Source organism: Notolabrus celidotus, chromosome 13, assembly GCF_009762535.1.
Source record: "Notolabrus celidotus isolate fNotCel1 chromosome 13, fNotCel1.pri, whole genome shotgun sequence".
NCBI classification, from domain to species: Eukaryota; Metazoa; Chordata; class Actinopteri; order Labriformes; family Labridae; genus Notolabrus; species Notolabrus celidotus.
In genome coordinates this window covers 16,671,293-16,692,944 of record NC_048284.1, presented here as the reverse complement: position 1 = coordinate 16,692,944, position 21,652 = coordinate 16,671,293, and the positions used below count along the sequence as shown (strand labels likewise).

Here is a 21,652-nt window from a genome sequence, read left to right as displayed (position 1 = left end):
GACTCTAAACACAAATTGCTAGCTCTCCAGTGGGTGACAACAAAAGTTAGCTAATCACAGTAAGACAGCTAGCAGCTAAAAAAAACAATTATCAAACATCTGCTTTTCTCTATATGAATCATTTTAGTAACTTTCTGCAAATTGTTGTTGCTTAAACTGTAATATCTTGCTATAATTTTTCCCTCTAGCACTATTGACTAAAGTTGGGCAGTTGTTTTCACAGGAATAAAAAAGGTAAACACTAACTGTAGCTATGCTATATGTCCAGTATGAAAGACAGATAAAACTAGCAAAAAACATTGTACATAACACAATTTCCTCTTAGTACTTAGGAAGCAAAATAGGGCTGAGATAATATAGGACTTACATTCATTAGCTAGCTGGAAACATGACTCCAAATGATTGCTAAAGTTGTTGAATGTGTAGCAGCTGTTTGCTAGCATGTCCGCCAACCTGATGGGTAATATAATACTCCAGCGCTGAGTTTACAGCTTGTTTCCTTTGTACCAGTGTGGCCAAAAATCTGCTGTAATGCCGCTGTTTATAACACAAGCTCTGAAAAATAACATTTAAATCAAAAATAAAATGGGTTCTGAAGCCTTTAAAAACGCTTCTAAAGTAACCCATAACTTATTCTCATTAATGAGGTTTGTAAATCTTCATGGCCACCGTCTGTTTTGAGTAAACAAGAGGCCAAAAAACACCATTTTGACCTAGAAGAGTGTGTGTGCTGCCATTAATCCTTCAGACAGAATTTACATACCACAGCCAGTGTGAGTTTCTTACACACCCGCTGCAGAGCATCAGATGCCGGGTTACTGCAACTGTCAGTGTGGAAGAATAATCTTCGTTCTTCCTTCCACCGCAGGCTGCTGACCCCTGGCTAACCTCTGGGGCCAGCGGCTGGGGTGTTAATGTTCACCCTCACCAGGGTCGCACCCAGCATGTTTATTTTACGACACAGGAGAAGGGACCCTCAGAGGGGAGTGTGGCCTCAGCACATTGACCCCCAAACCCGTTAGAAAGGAGAGGCTACTGGGCTGTTAGGCCCTTTAAGGCCTGAGGCATGAAATCACAGCAGTCTGCCCTACTGTCCACCAATGTAGCACAGAGAAATCATCCTCCCATGAATTTCCTGATGAATATAGCTAACATACTGGCTTGATTTCATAAGGCTTAACTCATTATTGCTTTAAAAATCCTGATATAATAAATACATACAGAATACATTTCTTCTTTATTTTTCTGAAGGCTTTTGTGTGACGGTATCAGTGTTTTTCTTTACCATGTAGATCTATTTCAGTTCAATTCATTTCACTGCAATTCAAATCTTCATTGTTCCATGAGGGAAATTTGGTTTGCAAGCAGGGTTTGAAAAAAACACAACAAACCACCACATTTAGCAGTATGCAAACATGCATCAAAGACAGTAGAGGCTACTCAGGCATGCACCAGTGCTGTTTCACATTTGTTTGTATGCTGTAAGAAGAAATCTGAATAAAAGAAAAAGATGGAATTTCCTAACTGATCAAATTAAGGTTCGCGCAAATACTCCTGCAGGAATACGTATACTTTTCCCTCACACAAGAATCAACATACTCCGAGTTCCTGTTTGTGGCAAAATGTTTGCATAAATGCACATTTGCATTTGTTTGAACAGGAATGTAAGAGTGTGTGTGCGTGTGTGTGTCTCAGAGTGTGTGTCAGTATTGTGCACGTATCACTCTGGAGAGAATCCGTCAGCCACGTTTCCAATTCCGCTCAATTTCAGCAAGAATCTCAGTAATCCTGCTGAAGAGCCACAGTCCTCCCACAGTGACATCCCATAATGGCGCTAACACCAGAGTGGTGGGCACCCAGTTACGACTAGCGGCTCCATTCGGTGCACGTTCCCCAATCCTCCCCCTACAACCTGTCTGTATGCAAACAGAGCCCCCTCAGAGGAGAACACTGATCTGGCTGCCTTTCCCTGAGCCCTGTGTAGACATATTTAATGCCTCAATAACCACTGCTTAAGACAGAGTGATGAACGCCGGGGGCTTTCATTACTGCCAGAACTTTATCCCTGTGTTTGAGTGTGTGTGTGTGTGTGTGTGTGTGTGTGTGTGTGTGTGTGTGTGTGTGTGTGTGTGTGTGTGTGTGTGTGTGTGTGTGTGTGTGTGTGTGTGTGTGTGTGTGTGTGTGTGTGTGTGTGTCTGTGTGTGTGTGTGTGTGTGTGTGTTCGAGAGAGACTTCAGTATGTACCTAAATAAGCTTTCCACTGTCATTTACCCAATGGGAATGTCAAGCTGATGTTGTTTTAGGGGAAGAAACACATATGGCACCACCTCGGTTTGAGCAGGAGCATATGGCTCATGGGTTTCTGCTCGTGAATTAGCACAGATAACCTGTTAGAGAGGCTGCTAATCTGTGTTTCAGCAGCACACATTTACAGCTAAGATGTGATGTGAGCGTTTTTACCCAAAGTGATTAAAACCAAATAGAAAAAGTTAAAAAAATCAAAGCATAGAAAACAATTTGATTCTGGTGAAAATCTGTTGTTTTTTAAAGGTCTTTTTTTTTTCTTTTACATCATCTGTCTGGGAGGTGCCGGGGCAGCTGGAGAGCAGGGTAAATACAGTCAGAAATGTGTCACAGCATCAACGCTGCAGCTTATTGGTTCCTCGCATGTGTACACAGTCTGAGACATAGCAAAAACACACGCAGGTACAGCGCAGACACAAACACATATGCAGATTGCTGTTGATTTCCAAATCTCCTCAGCTCAATTTGGCATTTTGTTGTCTTTTAAATCATTGTTTTGGTTTTGCAGCCATCATAAAAGCTGCTTTCAGATTTGTTTTTAATACGATACTGTTGATTGTTAAATTATTCTTCTTCTTCTTCATTTATTTAACCAGGTAAGAGACTCATTGAGATTTAAAACCTCTTTTACAAGAGTGACCTGGCCAAGATGGCAGCACAAAATAGGTTACAACACACAAAACAACACAAATAGAATACGGTCACAGTTTCACATGGTTACATGATTAGACAGTGCAATCACAAGATCCAATGGAGCATGTTTCTGTCTTTTATGAGTATATTAAAAATTAAGGGAGAAAATATGAGAACATTCATACAAATGTCAGTAATTTCACATATCCTCTCAGCTTCTTTTGAGGGAAAATGTTAGAATTTGGACACAAATCTTCCTCAGACATTGCTAACTTCACTGGATGGGCTGTTTTTGTTTTCATTCCTCCTTTGTCATGATGGTAAAAACACCCAAGAGGAAAGTATTTTTCTCCCTGGACACCCATCACCCAGAGAGAGAGAGAGAAAGAGAGAAAGCGAGAGGGAAAGCTCATCTCGTCTGCACAGGAAACTGTGTAATGTTAATCACAACTTTAATTTGGGCTGAATTAGCATTTTGATGAACTTGCGGGGCTGACTCGTGTACTCTGAGCACCTTGAAACGCGCCGCACACAGAGGAAATGGCAGTGCGGTTAATTAACGCACACATGCAGCAGATGGGCTCAGTGAAAGGGCCTGGCAGAAAGAGACTCAGAGAGCAAGGGATGATGGGTAAAAAAGAATGTCAGTGTTAATGGGAGAAAAAGAACACAATATGAAATTTCCGACAGTCAGGCTACAAATCAAATGGCCGGTTAAAACCAGCAGCTAAAAGAAGGCGGGGAGTACTAAATAATATTTCCGTCTTTTAGAGAAAACAGAACACAAAGAGTCGGTAATAGCCCACAGAAAACACAATCTTGGTCAAACATGCAGCCTGTTTACATATTCCAGCCGTTTCAATCTCGCAGCACAGAGTGGAGCCCGACATGGTGCCTCAGCCTCGTTGCTTTTTCACTCGCTCTCTGAAATCTTTTACATTTACAATCGATTGTTTTTTCTCCTTCCTCTTTTTAGCTCGCTGGTATTTCAAAGACACCAGATTTTTCCTCACTCTTTTCCATGTCTCTTCTCCTCCACCTACACATATATAGAAGCATACCTTTCCCCATCATGTATGATCTTACATCCAACTAACTAGGTCATTTGAATCTGTGCTGGTGATGTGGATTAGTCCATAATGAGTTCTCCCAAGAATACAAGAAGAAGAGATATGAGAGGAAGAGGAGGCTGTAGCTAAAAATACAAAAGGAGGCTCTTAGTGAAAATGTGGGCCCACAGATAAATCAACCCATTTGTACAAGCAAGGCATTTTAACATCTGTTATTTCAGCATTATTTTAATTATTAAGGGATATTTTCCTATTTTCAGTTCATTCTTTAAAATGTGATCAGCAAAGACTTGAACCTTTAGTGGGAATGTTTGTTTCTTTGTCTGGAGTAGAAGTGGTTCTTGTTGATGCAGAAACTGACTTGACATGGCGATATGTTATCAGCAGCTCTCAAAGATTAAATGCAGAAATAGTAAATAAACCAAGTTCATCTTATATTTTTAGGTATTTCCAATACTGCTGGACTAAGCCTAACAACATTTCCCTATTTATGTCACTGAGTCAAAAAAGTTAAAATAAAAACAACAATAAAAATCAAGGGCTGTGGAGAACAAACAGCTAACCAGATCTTTGTGGTTAGCAGCTTTTTGACATGATGTCAGCCGCTACTAGCATTTTATATCCTGATCGCATGGTTTGACTCTAAGGAGTACTGACGGTTTAAAAAGGGGGGAAAATTGTAGAAATAAGAAAATTAAAAATTAAAATCTGTGTTAAACTGAGTCCAAAAAAGGTAAAGGGTGTATATTTAATTCGTGAAGAACAGAATTCCATTTCTGTCCACTCAACTATGTAGAGACACAAACCTGAGAAATCTGACAAATAATATCTGTATTCACACATGAACAAAACTCCTGAAAATGTCTAGATATTTTTAAATTGGGCAGTATGTGTAAATGCAAACAGCCAAAGTTTTCATCTCGACTGTATCTGGACTTTTTCCTGGCAGCTCCCGAGTGAATCTTCCATTAAAAGCCAGGGTGAGCTGAGGTGAGACAAGAGGAACATTTGGGAAAATCCACTTAGAGCTTAGGCAAGGATGATGACGCCAAACAGCAATAGATCCTAGATCTTCAAGCTACCGTCTCAACAACATTTCACTATCTATACATGTGAGTAACAAACAGGCTCTACGTGCCTGCTCAACGGCCTCTCGCTCAACATCTGCCCCAGATTTCTAACAGATCCCTTCAGCGTCATTATGAGAGCTCATCAGAGGGAGTGATGCACCATGTTCCTCACTAAACAGACCTTCCTCCTCTTATCTCCTTCAACCTTTCTACACCTTGAGTCCATTCCTACACAACCTTCACTAACCTACCCCCCTGCACATCCCTTTTTTTCATGCAAGGGAGAAGTCAGACCAAGCCTCATGCTGAGAATAGTGAATTATAAAAAGACAATAAAAATGGAAAGATGGGTGAGACAGAGGGAGGGGGTGGAAGGACCGCAAAGCGAGCCCCCCCTGCTGTGAAGGCCTGTGGTGGGGCATTAAGAGAATGTCCAGGTGAGGTAATTTTACTCGCAGCTCATAGCCTGTACCCAAAGATAATGTCTCTGATACCTGTCAGTCATTAAATAGGGAGAAATTACAGGAAGTTGTATTACTGCTTTTCAGGATATTCTACTGAACAAGTAATGATTTTTGTTTGAGGAAAAATCTAATATGGAATTTGTATGCATTTAGAAAGCTATACCCTGGTGACCTCTGACCTTTGAAGGCCTCATGTAAGAAAAAGAGAAGAAGAAAATGAGATGCAGTGATGGAGGATTTGTCAAGAATGATAGGAGGTTGGAGGTTGAAGAGACTTGTGGTTGTGTTAACTTCAATGGCTTGATGGCCTCAGTTAGAAACATCTCAAAATAACCAAATGTATCATAATGCTTGCTTAAAGGGAAGAACCTGAGACTAGTCAGCAATCTGGGCTGTCCTCTAATTGCCAATCTGTTGATTTTATCGTCAAGGAATGAGGAAATAATAGACGAAACCCTGTAGGGTTGATTTTGAGTCCAGTAGAAACATTTAGACAGACATACAGCTCTCTCTCTCTCTCTCTCTCTCTCTCTCTCTCTCTCTCTCTCTCTCTCTCTCTCTCTCTCACACACACTCTCACACACTCTCACACACTCTCTCACACACACACACACACACACACACACACACACACACACACACACACACACACACACACACACCTAGAAGATATCTGCTCCCAGACCAGCAGCAGGAGAATCTCCAATTACGGATGGATGCAGCATCAATTTAAGGCCTAATTATGTGCGTAATGAGCTCACCGTCATGCGTCCGCGCCCCCGTCACCGCGCCCGCTGCTCTAACCAGAAGCCCCCTCCTCCCCCTTCTGAGCTCGAGGTATCTAATTAAAAAACTACATGCGCCGCGGCGCTCTCATCTGATTCACACCGTGGAAATTAATCCTCAGATAAACGCGTTTGAAACGCAGAACTGTGGCCTGAGCTCTGGTGTGGCACATTGCTCTGTGATACACTGCTTTGCATTTGGTTTTTTTTTTACAGACAACAAAAAAATTACATATAAAAAATAACTTGTTAACTCGATCATAATATAAAATCGATGTAAGGGAAAGTTAATTCTATTTTATCAGTGCGTAAAAATAAACAGATCAATCATGCAAATTGTAACTCAAAATATCCGTTTCAAATGATAAGTTTAAAGAATGAGCACTGAGCATGAAGACCTTCTGTCTTAATAGCTACCTTATATGGAGTAACCCTTACCAAAAGGCCTGAAATGATGAGAAATTCTGGACCAATAAGGTTCTAATCCAGACCAGAGGTGGCCAACTTCAGGGGGGGAAACTGAAAAACGAGAGTGAGCAGTGAACAGGTGAACAGGCTCATGATCTGCAGGGGAGGCCTGTTTATTACACAACAAAAGCAACAACACGAGAAGAGCATGAACAGATTTTTCCTGCTGTGACATACATTGTCTTTTGAATTTCTGTATAACCATAACGTCAGTCAAAACTACATCTGATATTCAAATAACATCGAAATTGTCAACTGAATCTGAGGGGATTGATTTCCTACATTAAAAAATAATTTCAAAAAATCATCGCTTTGATAAATTGGTACATTCATGAAGCATTTTTAAAAGGTAACCAGGCACATATACCACGAGATTCAACACGCTCTTTTCAATTTAGGTCCCTGAAAGAAGATCTCTGATTTTACACGAGTGTCGAAGAGTGTCGATGATTATCTGATTTAACTGTGGAGTGAAATGAATAATGTTTTTTATTCTGGAATAAATACACTTTTTGTTTTTTCTTGATGTTTTCATGAAAACAATCACCTACTGAAGCTTTTATTTAACCCTTCACCTGCTGAACACACCCTTGCTGTGCCGTTTTATGCGGATTTATTCATTTATTTCTGCTTGATCCGTGATCTCCACGCTAATGACAGAAACACAACAACATCACATCGAAGCTCGCACCGCGCACGGCACGAATACCTTGGCGTACAGGGCTGACGCCCACGTTCAGCGACCAGTCAGGAAATGACTTTGGGCTCATCCGTCCAATCAGAGAGAGATGGGCACATAAGTGGGCGGGTCTCGAGCAGCTCCAGAGAGGGACATTGAGATAGTGGAGGAGAGGAGGCTTGTTGGGCACGAATGCCACTCGTTGCGCGTGCTTATAATTTGGAGAGGTGTATGCAGCGCACGGCCCGGTCGCCTTTCCAGGTGGAAATCCACGAGGAGCTGAGACCGAACTTAACTGGGACGACTGGTGAACCCAGTTCAGGACAGGTGAAATTCCCAGCAGGCTGGGGAAGGCCACAGGATCGATTCCGATGCAGGAAAATAACAGCCAGCACGGGTAGGAAAACTGAAAATAGCCTATACCTGTCTCAACTGTAGTCGGTCAACTTTGACCGTGTGTTAAAATATTTGTATTGTTAAAGAAATTAAAAATCAGCGTGCAGGGGGAGATTGCGTCACGGTTGTGTTTCCCAACAAAGCAGCTGAACAAGTTTCAGTTATTGTGCTGAAATGACATTTCCTCAATACAAGACGACTGCAGCGATCAGCAACAAGCCACGTTTTTCTGACGGAAGATATGCAGAATTCTTATTTTTTCTCATTTCAAGAAGTTTGACTTGTTTTAGGATAAATAATTGCAATTGTTTCTAAAAATGACTCATGCTTGATACATTTGCAGTGGACGAGTTCGCTTTATGAACGAGGAAAATAATCAGAATTAGGCTAATTCAACTGGAACAGCAAAGACAGAAGAAATAAAGGGTCTGTTATCCAATACATGCATTCATATCTTCATAAATGTATATAACCATGGGTATAATGAATGCAAAAACAAATTTTTATTTCTTCTCTTTTATTTATCTTCTTTTCTTTTTTTTTAAATTGTGATTTCTCTTATTGCATCTATGAAAGTGTCTTCTTCGGTGTGGCTGCCATTTAACAATGACGCTGCTTAATTTTCTTTTTAACAGTCTATATTATTTTATTTTTTTAGATTCACTTTGTTCTGACGCACAGGCCTGCGTCTCAATAAAACACAGGAGCTACTTGAGAGATAGCCAACCGGCCTTACAGTATTATTATCAGGCCTGAAAAATCCTTGTTGATATGGTAATGACGTGTATTTCTGTCTGTGTTTTGCAGGTCATGGATGAACTCCAGCAAAATATTGGATGTTTGACACCAACAGTTGAAGAATAACTGAGGAGTACCAAGGACATTTTTTTTTTCATTGGATTCATTTTTTAATAATTAAAAATACAATTTTTTGTCATTGACAATGGGTAATATGCCATGAAAGCGAGGCTAATCGACAAGGAATTAGTCAAATAACCGATGTGAAGGACTACAATTCAAAGCCGGAAGGATTTTAAGTGAAACGGCGCAGACATGAAGGAGAAATCTAAAACTGCCGCAAGGACTAGACGAGAAAAGGAGAACAGTGAGTTTTATGAACTGGCCAAAATGTTGCCTTTACCGTCCGCCATCACCTCCCAGCTGGACAAAGCGTCCATCATAAGACTGACGACCAGCTACCTGAAGATGAGGATTGTTTTCCCTCAGGGTGAGACATTGAATGCACCACTGTTCCCTCTGCTGAGATCTGGTCTTCCTCACGAGAGCTCGAGCCAAATAACACTTCAATTTTAAGAAATGCTCAAAAATGTTTTTCATAACTGATTTACTACTCCTTGAAAATAATTTGATTATTTTTTTTTAATTTAGAGTGTTAGACTGATTCGAAACATTAAGCGAATAAAAACAAAAAAATGTGGCAAAAAAAGTGGTAAGGTATATAAAAGTTCATAATAGCTAAAAGCAAAAATTGTACAAGATAATATAATTCTGTTAACATAATACGAATAACCATGTTTAAGTTGTTTCTTTGCTAATTAGAGCCGCCAAAAACTAACATAAGTATTTATAAAGTATAATAAATAAATTTTATTTCATACTATTTTATAATTACAACTAATCAACTATAACAGACATTTTAAAAAATAATTACAAAACTGAGTCAAAGACTCGTTTTAGTTTTAATCATGCCCCCCTTTTTTGATTTAATGGCTTGCCTTGATTTTTAATTCAGTGTGTCTACAGGAAGCGATCTGCCACCATCTTTTACACAGCTCCTATCTAGCAGGTTGCTTTGGACTGCGTGACTGAGAACCAGTCGAACCAATTACTCATTGAAAAAAAAGAAGAAAGAAATAAAAGAAAAAGGACAAAAGGAAAAAGGCCCTGCACTGCCTCTGGTCACCTATCTGTGTTAGCAGGAGGCACAGGTTTCATCTCCAGCAGAAGAGAAATAATTATAACGATCCTGCATTAAAGAAAATTAGATACCCACCATGCCCGCTATATGTAGCAGACAGATTTATATGATGCTGTCATGACATGGAAAATAAAAGTAGACGGACTACAGATTAAAAAAGAAAACAACACAGTAAAGAGGGCTCAACAAAGGGTATCCTCCCGCAGGAAAAAACAAACAATTATTCTATCTATTTTGTGTATCTTCTCCTCTGGCGGAGTGATACCAAGCTGCCTGTCTGACAGCGGAGACTTTTTTTCATTATCATTTCCAGCAGGGAGGCGAACATCTGTAATTTATTGATGGTACCACAGCTTTATGAGATTTCTGATGAATTTCAATGAGCAGCACTGACGACTTGCTTTGTTCTAGTTCTTCACAGAAAATAGTGCCACACAGCCGCAAAAATCAGGGACGAATAATAAATCCAAAGCGCAATAATTTAGGTTACACTGGACGTTAAAGTTCGAGATTTTTAACATGAGAACAATGAATCATATTTTAATGCATTACATTATTAATCTTGCAGCCTTCTGTCTTTCGATTTAAGGTGTAAAATGCAGTCGTTTGAAGGGGCACGTGGCCCTTGAATGCACCTTGTAAACACCAACAGATAGCTGAGGTGTCCGTGCAACATGTGACACACAGAAGCGGACAGTTAAATGCTTTAACACTAAATAGACCCTTTTAACAGGCATGCCTCCGGCTTAAAGGGCGAGTGCGTGCGTGCGTGTGGGTGTGTGTGTGAGAATAATTATTTTTCAATAGCCTGAATGTATAGCCTCATGTAGATTTATAACCTAGTCAGCATATTCTTGTGCTATTAGAATTATACAATTCATATCAAAAACTGCACGAGAATTTTGATAGGTATTTAAAAGCATATTCAAAGAGTACTTTTTTGTTGTGCAGGTCTTGGGGAAGCGTGGGGTCATACAAGCCGATCAAGATCTTTGGACAATGTTGGACGAGAGCTGGGATCTCATTTACTGCAGGTAGATTAATTATTTACTAATTCATTGTAACTGTTTAAAATGATTATCTGCATGCAAATTAAAATAAACGATGTGTTGGGCGATGTGCATAATGTTGAAGATATAACTGTGGTCCTGGGTTCATTTGCAGACGCTGGACGGATTCATCTTCGTTGTAGCTCCAGACGGGAAAATAATGTACATATCAGAGACAGCGTCCGTCCATTTAGGACTCTCTCAGGTCCGTTTTGTACAACCATCTTTATGTCATATTTATTTTCTATTCCTGACAAACAATTCTCTCAACCCTTTACGTTTTAATCACCTGAGTTCTTCTCAACAGGTAGAGTTGACCGGTAACAGTATTTATGAGTACGTCCATCCTGCCGATCATGACGAGATGACCGCCGTGTTGACGCCACATCAGCCATATCACTCACACTTCGTCCAAGGTAGAATACACTTCTATCCCAACTAGTCCCCAGTGAACATTTCGTGGCCTATTTGCAATTAGATTGCGACTTAGTGTGTCTAGAATCAGCATGTAGCTATTAGAAATGCAACAGTGTATCACACAGATGGGGCACAGATGCAGGCAGGCTGCTGCAGTGTGCGTAATCTGTCGTCCTATTATTACAGGACGCTTTTTAAAACATTAACATGCTTTGTTGTTCTGCATGCAATTATACATTTTTTATGTTTTTGTTTATGTTAAATACGATTTGATTTTGTAATCTTTGCAAGTTGTTCATAAAATTAAGTGATATTAAAAAAATAAGCGCCTCAGTGCAGTTGGAGACGTTTCCAAAAAACGCAAATAGTCTTTGAGTAAAATGCATTTTTCTCCCCCTTCAGAATATGAAATGGAGCGCTCTTTCTTCTTGCGGATGAAGTGCGTGCTGGCAAAAAGGAACGCAGGCCTGACCAGCGGTGGATACAAGGTGGGCGATGAAACTTTGTCACCGGTCCATTATGTGTAATTAAGGGCTTATTAATTAAGGAAATAACAGATGCACTGACGTCACTCATCCGCTAATATAAAGGAAATAATTAGAAGAGTAATTAAAAAGCTAAATTGTCTCCATGGACTGAAATTCTTCCATTTTGGATAGAAAAAAAAGATACCACTGTAAAATATTCTGTAGAATAAAAAATGATATTAAAGATGATAAAACTTTGTGTTTCATTAAAAATGATTAGTCCCTGTTAAAGTCACATAAATGTTATGTATGTTTCTGAAATGTGGCACGTTAATCATTAACTGCACCTCTTTACTAAAGGGATATTTCTGAGTTGTTTTCATTCCCCTCATCTGATGATCTGTCTGCTCCTCCACAGGTGATCCACTGCAGCGGCTACCTGAAGATCCGTCAGTACAGTTTGGACATGTCACCCTTTGAGGGCTGCTATCAGAACGTAGGTCTGGTTGCTGTGGGTCACTCTCTGCCTCCGAGCGCCGTGACGGAGATCAAACTGCACAGCAACATGTTCATGTTCAGAGCCAGCCTGGACATGAAGCTCATCTTCCTCGACTCCAGGTACACAATGTGATAACTGTGCATCATTACCAGCATCAGGTCATTTCTCACTCCCTGTTCTTTATTCTTGCTGTTAAGCATTTGCAGTTTTTGTATGGCATGAATTAATTCTTAGAGAAATCCTCAGGGTAAATATTTTCCTGTGTAACACAAGAATTAAAGACAAATCCCTGAATCACTCGGCATATTTTCAACACAGCTGCTTAATTCTTCTCCAGGGTGGCCGAGCTGACGGGTTATGAGCCCCAGGACCTGATCGAGAAAACCTTGTACCATCACGTCCACGGCTGTGACATCTTCCACCTCCGCTGTGCACACCACCTCTGTGAGTCACAACCTGCTCGCTATTATGTTCCTACAACAGGCAGGCTGACCTTCTTTTGTCTGACAGTAACCTGCTGCATACAATCACACACGCACGCACACACAAACGCACGTGTCGTTAATTACATTAATCTCTCTCTCTCTTCTGTCTGATTCTTTTTTCCCCCTCAGTGCTGGTAAAAGGCCAAGTCACCACTAAGTATTATCGTTTCCTTGCCAAGCATGGCGGCTGGGTCTGGGTCCAGAGTTACGCCACAATTGTGCACAACAGCCGGTCCTCGAGACCCCACTGCATCGTCAGTGTCAACTATGTCCTCACGTGAGTCTCTCAATATTTCTAACTTTAAACCACAGGAACAGGTTTCTTTTTAAATGAGCTGCTCTGGAAGAAATGACTGATTTGAGACTATAAGTGCAATTCTTAGTGCTTTATTTGGACCTTTTTTATGTAAAAGGAATTATTCTGGCCTGTAAAATGGCTTGAATCTTTTAATTTTCATTAGTCAGTCATATTTGTCAAACATTAAGTTGTAATACTTCATGCATTTTGGACTGAAATCCCTGAAATTACATCTACACAAACATAGTAATAAAAGGCCTCAGTAGCGAAACTGGGCTAAAAGCAGCTGCATATTTAATGGTGTTTGCAGAAGGAACAGCATTGAATATTTAACTAGATTAAGCAAAATCATATCATACACTCCTGTGATCCGTGCTTGAGGCTCACTCGATGACACGATGGGTCTTTGTCTTGGAGAAATCCTTCTCTTTATCCCTCTGTAGCCTCTCTGAACAAATCTGCCAAATACTGCAGGCTGCAGGGCTCAGGCAGTTGTGTGTTATGAGAGCACAAAGCACACTCAGGCCCTCTGAGACAGCAAGACAAACACCGGGGTTCAACCCCATCAAAAAACCTCTACTGTCATCATCGATCTGCAGTCCGAGGAAAGCAAAATCGATCAAACGGGGAACTAGGAATCAATAGCTATCTCATAGCTGGAGCACATGTTGGATTTTCCTTGTTAGGTTTTCTTGATCCACATCTCACTTTCCTCCATGTGTGTGTGTGTGTGTGTGTGTGTGTGTGTGTGTGTGTCATTCGGTGTGTGTTTGTGTGAGTAGGCGTACATGCATGCATGAGTCGGCTGCACTCTGGGTATTGATTTCTTCAGTGAAGTAAGAAGAAAACACAGTAACTACATTAAAATGACAGTGAATTTCTGCACCAAAATTAGCTCTCACACAGAAGTAGCCTGGTGCTAACACTTAGCAAAAGCTTGTAAAAAACAACTATGTTTTAAAAAACAAACACAAATTCAATCACCTTGCCCTGACAGCATTTTAACCTAGCATGAATCCATTAATAAATCATGTTTAGAGGTTGGCCGGTGGCGTATTTCAGACATGAGGTGCTCTGACATTGACCCTGAGGTGGAATTCGGCTAACACAGCTGAGTTTGCACAACGGCCCGACATTATTGGCTCAGACATAAGTCAGCCAGGGCACAGATAGGATGCAGGAGCAGCCACTGCAACTATACCTGCAAGAGCAAATAACACTCACACTGTGCGTCCGCTCTCCAAACACAGCCTTTCCCCTGAGGTGTTGTATATGAAGAATGGGTCATATTTAGAGTCATATTAAAGAGGCTGGCTGTGCAGGGTCAGGGATGGGCCACCGGGTTTAAAATGCCAGGCAGCTGCTATTACATACTGTTGATGTGATAAGTTAAGAATAGGCTCATGTTTGCTGAACACTTGACACAGGAGCCTTTTTCACTCCCTCGACAGTGACACTTGGATCGAGTTCAGCCACGGGACAGTGGGTTAAAGTGTCAAAGACGGATGCTTTCAAAAACGTCTCTATTAAACACATTTTTTTTTTGATTCCTGCAGAGGAGGGTCTATGCATAGATAGTTTATGTGAACATGCATGTGTGTGTGTGCACGCTTGTCTTGCAGCATGCATGGCTGCACGGCTAAACAGAATGATTAACTTTCTTCACAGTGTCTGTTTTTCTCAGAAGTGGGAGAGCTTAATCTCTTGAACTTATCTCTAATGTTGTTTTCACTTCTCATAGTTATCTTGGTATTCATAGCATTTAAAGTTTGCTTGCAATATATGTCTGTGCCGCTATCTACATTCAATATTGGTCGAGACGTCTGCTGCAGACTAATTACTGATTATGTCAGTTGGTTCAAACTTTATAGGACAGAAAAGAAGTGTCAGTATTGTATTTGGGAAATGCTAGCTTAATAGTTTAAGGAGTGTTTAATTGATTGAGAGGATCTTTAAGAGAAAGGTGAACAAGGAACACACTGCCCTCTTTCAACAACAATTAAAGTTGCCCTTAGCAAGCACTTAACCACTACAAGTAGCTGCTCAATGGCTTATAGCAGACAATGCTAACACTTTTTCATAGTAGAGATACATGTTAGAACAAAACCAAGAGTCTCCTTTATTGATGGGGATTGGTAACAGATGTTCGCAAATGCGAGAGAGCTAACTATGACAATCCTTACATGTAGATGTGCAAAATGTATCTACGGTATGTATCGTTTGCTGTCTTTGTTGAGCTAGCTAGCATACTAAAATTTGCTAAAAAGGAAAATCTTCAATCCAAATGCTGCAACAATTAATTGGCAAGTTTGTAGTTGTCTAACATTGTCTAATATTTGCTGGTTCAAGAGGCTCCAGATTTTCAGATGTAAGGATTTTCTACTTTACGTCATTTTTTAAATTAATGATCTTTGGTTTAAGTAGTTTCTGAAAAAAATGGTAAATTGAAGACAAAACTTTTGGTTCTAAGAACTTGTGGTGAGCAATTTACACTTTTTTTTTCATTCAAATTGAGCATTAACGGGGCGCTGGTGGCCTAGTGGTCTAAGCGCCCAACATGCAGAGGCTACAGTCCTCGTCGCCGGGGTCGCCAGTTCGAATCCTGGCCGCGACCATTTCCTGCATGTCTTCCCCTGCTCTCTACTCCCCACATTTCCTGTCTCTCTTCAACTGTCTTATAAAATAAAGGCAAAAAGCCCAAAAATATAAACAAAGAAAAAATAATTGAGCATTAACTGGGACTTGAACATTGAAATTTGGTTGAAAATGGGGTGAAATCAGAGGTCCAGAGGTCCAAACCCAACATCCTTTAGCTACTCTACGTGAGTAAAATCAACAAGTCTGGAAATAACAGTTTGTTTTGTAATTTTGATAATTTTTTTCATTATGGAGGTGAAAGAAGGAAAGATATGATTAGTATGATGGACATTGTCCAAATACATTTTCTAGGGGTGGTTGAAAACTCAAAATGTTTTTATATAATTTCAAAGTGTCTTAATTTTCATATCTACAATTTATGGGCTGAGACATCATAAAGAGAGCAGTTTGAACATTCCCTGTAGAATAAGCAAAAAGGAAACTGTGCATGTGCTTTGAAAACGCTGTTGAGTTTATTAATAAATTGATTGAACTATATCAAATACAACTTGAAACCGCCATTAACATGTGTGTGGGAACTAGGTAATTCATCTTGAAGTAGACACCCTTTTCCCAGTAAAATACAGTAAGGTCTAAGCATAGACATTTTATCAACCTCTACAATAAAACACTTTCACTTTTGTCATATAGCCAATTAGCTGATGGATAACAAACCAGAAATACTTTATTAATCCCGGGGGGGGAATTTAGTTGTAACAGAATGCTCTTATACACAATATGACCAAAGTCAAAATATTAATATAAAGAAGGAATACAATAAGATATAAATATGGATAAAATAATATAAATTGGATTAATAATAAGTATAAACAGAAATGCAGAATAAAGGGAGCTGGAGCCCCGATTAGTCTGGCAAGTTTTCAGTTCCTGTTAACATTTTGAGCTGCTGGTATGTCCCCTATGATCCAAGTTTTAGTGCTAAGGTGTACTTTTAAGTATTTCCCCAATTTCTTTGGCAGCAGCTGTTCAGACATTTCCTCCAATAAATCAAAATTCAACCGTGTGGTATCTTTAGTGTAAATTTAATAGCGATACACTAAACAGTTGTAAAGATGATTTGATCTGTACTAAATTTAGCCACAAATTACAGTGCCATTCCCAGAGCAGCTAGCATGGCTGAACTGTGTGATACCTATGGGTTGAAAGTGTGCACTTGTCAGTAACATGTTTTGCTTATGTCAAAAGGGATACTGAATACAAAGGAATGCAGCTGTCCTTGGACCAAATGAGCCCAACCAAGCCTGCCTTTCCCTACGCTGATAGTCACAGTGAAGACAGGAAGAGTACCAAGTCACGTCTGACCACCACAAAGGCCAAAGCTAGAGTGTCACCCTACCCACAGGTAATAAACAGCTTGTATTATGGACTAAATCAAGAAACAGTCTTCTCTGTTAAAAAGTGACTCAGAGTTTTAAAGGTGTCATTTTCGTATTTCCATCTGCAGTTTTCAGCTTTCAATCCAGAGCGTTCAGAGTCAGACCAAGACAGCCAATGGGGAGGCAGCCCACTGACGGACTCCGCATCTCCTCAGCTGTTGGATCCCAGCGAGGCATCAGAGGCGTCCTGCGCCTACCGACTGTATCCAGACTCAGGATCCTTGTGCTATGGCCTGGGTCTATCAGAGGATGATCTTGCCCATGCCCAGACACATCCTCACACAACCACCTGCGACCGAGTGCGATGCCAGAGCGGCCGTTACTTCCTCGGGACCCCTCAGTCGGGAAGAGATATGTGGTGGGACGCCACGCGTTCTGTTCTCTCACTGCCGAAGACGTCTACTGAGAACAGCGAGGGCTACGAAATCACATCCTACCATGGAGCAATTCACGGTGAGGTGTCAGGGTTGAGACCACAACCATCTGTCTCTGCAAAATAGCTCTGGTCTAGCTTCTCCTGGTAGCTCTTTTCCAAATGTTATTATGGGACATGCTAAGTTGTTTACGCCGTGTCTTGCCAGTGTGGCGATTGCTACCATCTGTTCAAAAATTGCCTGCAATTGAAAGCCAAGTTATTCCACACCTCAAACAGGGAATCAACCCCCAGTGTGCATCTGCCAAGAGATTCAGTCTAACAGACCATGATTCTTTATGCACTAAAAGAAGAAATACACACACAGGAAAGTCATGGTTAAGGCGTCTGGCTTTCAAATATCTAAGTATTACAGGATACACATTATGACATGAGTAGTCTTGAACTTTGCAATGTAAGAACAAAGAATCAAATTACTTATTAACAAGATGTCACTCATTGATTGATCTGTGGCCATTCCTCTCTTCACAGGACGGGGTCAATGGGATGAAGACAGTGTGGTGAGTTCACCCGATGGAGGCGGGTCCACCAGTGATTCAGGTGAACGCTACCATGGTGACCACTTCCGGGCAAGAGAGCCAAGCAAGATGGAGACTCTTATCCGGGCCACACAGCAGATGATCAAAGAGGAAGAGACTCGTTTGCAGCAACACAAAGCGCCACTGGACGTCTCTGGACTTGTCAAAGCGCACAGCCCATGCTTCACCTCTGTGTTACCCCACCACCCCCAGCTCACCATGCCCAGCGTCGTGTGTCGTGGCCCTGGAGCCTCCAGCATCGACCTGTCCTCTGAACGCCTTCATCATCGGGATGGCGTCAAAGTGCTAGGTCCACATGATACTGACGAAAACACAACTAGTCCAGTGTCCATGTCTCGTCTCAGCAGCCCCAGCTCAGATGGGATCCCAAGATCAGGCCTTTCTCTTGCCAAAGACTACATGCAGACGGATCTGTCGCCTCATCCTCCACAGCCTCAAGGAAGTCCGCTGCTCTATACAGCCCAAGATCGACAACCCCTGGACAGGCAAGCGGCCTACGCTTTGACTGGGTACTCCTTGGAGCACCTGTATGATCCAGAGAATCTGAGGAGTTACTCGGGCCTGGCTTGTGGGGGAGTCCAGTACGATGTGGCATCGCATGTGAGGATGCAAGCCGAGCAGATGCAGGGACATAAGGCCACATCAGTTATCATAACCAATGGGAGTTGACGATGTCTGGTGCACATAGGTCCTGTTCTCATGAAAAGGGTGTTGCAGGAAGGTAGTGCTTGATGCACAAGCAAACACTGAGCAGGTGATTGATACAAATGGAGGGACAACAAAAAAGAACACAGTACCTGTGCAAGGTTGGTTTGCTCTTGGTGGCTCATTCAGCACAAGTTGTGTGTTGCCAGCCTTTGCATTGCACAATTCTCTTCAACTTATCATCAAAGGATGATATGAACCAGCGTTTAAGAAGTGACATTGGGTATGCCACTTCACAGGAAGGGGGTTTGCTCCATTTCAAGAAAGGTGTTATTTTAGTGGCGTCAAACTGATTTTACCTCCCTGCCAAAGGCGACCCAAGTTCTTAGTCTGGTTAAACATCAACCAGTGTTTCTGTTCCAAACGCCTCACGCACTGTTGGCCATGTGAGTTAATCTGTCCTGGACACAGTTTCCAAAGGTAGAAAGAAAGTATGTTGTTCCATTGCCCCTTTACCTGAAAACTCTGTCACAGGGAGCATAATGTTTGACACGTGAAGTGCAACATGGGAAAGGCAAGCGTTTTACTATTGTAAGATGTCAGTGTTTCCTGGTATTTATTTGTCAGTGGGCTGTTTTCTGTATGTGTCATTTTTTCCTGTCCAAGTAGAATCTTAACTGGTTGAATAAAATTAGTTTCGGTGTTTGGATGACACCTATATTAGATTTTTTAAAAACATTGAAGAGGGAAAACAGAAAAAAAGCATCTGATTTGTAAAAGTGTTAAATGAACAAGTAATCTTCTGATTTCATGTGGGCTGGTATGCGCCCTCCCTTGGGGCGTAAAGAGATGACGCACTTGTAATCTGCCTTTTACATCTAAATATAGGCACAGTCTGTTTCCACATACAGTTAGCTACAGGAGCTAAAAGGATACATTTAAGGGTATTATTTTTCCTGTTTTACCTCACCTAACTGTTACCCTACTGATCAGCATATATCAAGTGTGCTTTAAACTCTTACTGAACATAAGATTGTTCTTAAAGAATCCATTCACTTTTTGTCCTGATGGCCTAAATGGTGAAAATAATTGATATGAACTCCTCTAAAAATATGTCAAATGTCTTTTGTCTCTTATTTAATTTGTGATGTAAATATTCTCACTCAATGAACTTTTGAAAAAAAGTGACAAGATTATTTATTGATTGGTTTTAAAAAGTCTCTTAATCTAAATACAGTTGCAAACAAACAACTTTTGTCTCCTTTTTGTTGAATGTTACACACATAATGCTGCATCTGAAACACTTCATAACTGCATTTTAATACAGACTGTAGGCATACATTGTTTTTTAATTTTGTAAAACACATCTTGAGATGTACAGATTTGGATTTTACATGCAATAGACACTCAATTAGTGGAGTTTGTATTTCTGTGTGAAGCTAAATAATATGCCATTTTCACAAAATCACAATATACTTAGACCAATGTTGTAAACCAAAAAATATATATCATGAAAAAACACTTAAGATACAGAGGAAAATGTGAATATTTAGAAGTTGATGGCCATGTATTTTTAATGTAACTTCTCTCTTATTCCAAGAAGCAAGCTGTTTACAGCACCTATCTTAATATTTCCCACGCCAGATTCATTGTGAATATTTTTTTGAAAAAACTGTCCTTACATGTGTTCTGGACAAGATCAGCAAATTGTACAGCTTTGTCCACAGGCTTGCCAAAAAAAGCAAAAGAAGAACATTTCTCACAGCAGCTTTATATAATTTGTATAAAACCACAAGCAAAAATAGAATCTTTAAAGATTAAAAAGTCTGACAATTTAAAAGTGGTGTCAGGAATTTTTCTTGCCTATTTTTGTGATGGTGACAAATGCAAATTGAAAAAGCCACATCAATTCTTAAAACAGCTGGGCACTGTAGTTTCAGTTGCAGATTGACACATGATATTGACTGAAAAAGAACCCTTGTTACGCTGACGATAATTTGAAATCTACATTATAAGTCCTATTCTCTGTTATGTGTAGTTTTCCCCTGTTCCAACTGATTGAATGCGGGCATTGTTACACATTATACTACAGGTCATTACAACAGAAAACAGCTATTAGGACTACAGAGCTGTCACGTTGGAAATGGAATTGCAGCAGCACGTTCCTGTTGTTTGGAGCTGTTGAACCTGCACATTTAGCCGCTCTGACCTCTGCTCAGAGCCAATTTGGCTGCCATGTTTTTAAATATATGTAAGTTATTCACATGTAGCCAGAGAGCTGGCTGGCCTGCCTGCCTGGCTGTCTGAGCTGGGAGGGACCTGGACCCGGTCTGGGCCTCGGTGCAGAGCTCCCATCAGTCACCGCTGACGTGACCATGTGATGCTCTGCCAGATATCAGTGCTGCTGTCATTCCAGGAGGTACAACTACTACAACTGCTGTTGACATCACCAAGGTTTGGAAGAGTGAGTGTGTGTGTGTGTGTGTGTGTGTGTGTGTGTGTGTGTGTGTGTGTGTGTGTGTGTGTGTGTGTGTGTGTGTGTGTGTGTGTGTGTGTGTGTGTGTGTGTGTGTGGTGTTTATTGCCGAGATACTTCAATAATAGGATATTTTTTTCCTCTAAACACTGGGGCTTTTGCCTGAAGTGCCCTGAAGGCTTTCACATGTAGTCAGCTACAAATGTGGCCAAACACTGGGCCCTCTGCCCAGACTTTGCAAACTTACTTACATCTCCTCACCCTCCATCCCCCTCAACCAAGACCCCCTCCACCCCACCTCAGTCCTTTAAAAAGAAACACAGGATTTCACAGCCTCAAAGAGGGAAAAGAGGAGTTTTCTTGAAGATTAAAAAATATACGAACAAAAGCAAACATTGTATTTTTTTCCCAAATAGTTAAAGAAGAAACACCTTTGATTGACTCATCCATTAGAGGAAAAGTGTTGACATGTTACTCTAGCATTAAAGTGCTACTACTGAAGT

General features: G+C 40.8%; 1 protein-coding gene across 3 annotated transcripts; it reads left to right on the top strand.

The window, feature by feature from the left end:
• The first annotated feature begins 4,956 nt into the window (after nucleotides 1-4,956).
• Nucleotides 4,957-19,915, top strand: LOC117823665 (single-minded homolog 1-like). Of its 3 annotated transcripts, none has more exons than XM_034698892.1 (12): nucleotides 4,957-5,119; nucleotides 8,677-9,097; nucleotides 10,760-10,842; nucleotides 10,973-11,062; nucleotides 11,165-11,273; nucleotides 11,677-11,762; nucleotides 12,160-12,359; nucleotides 12,578-12,684; nucleotides 12,855-13,002; nucleotides 16,867-17,023; nucleotides 17,126-17,510; nucleotides 17,962-19,915. In XM_034698892.1, the coding sequence occupies exons 2-12, from the start codon at nucleotides 8,923-8,925 to the stop codon at nucleotides 18,696-18,698; spliced, it is 2,277 nt and encodes a 758-aa protein (XP_034554783.1). In that variant the 5' UTR covers nucleotides 4,957-5,119; nucleotides 8,677-8,922; the 3' UTR covers nucleotides 18,699-19,915. The 3 variants fall into 3 exon arrangements, with proteins under 3 accessions (XP_034554783.1, XP_034554782.1, XP_034554784.1); XM_034698891.1 differs by lacking the exon at nucleotides 4,957-5,119 and adding an exon at nucleotides 7,628-7,870; XM_034698893.1 differs by lacking the exon at nucleotides 4,957-5,119 and adding an exon at nucleotides 7,632-7,870 and having other exon boundaries at nucleotides 11,169-11,273.
• The last annotated feature ends 1,737 nt before the right edge of the window (nucleotides 19,916-21,652 follow it).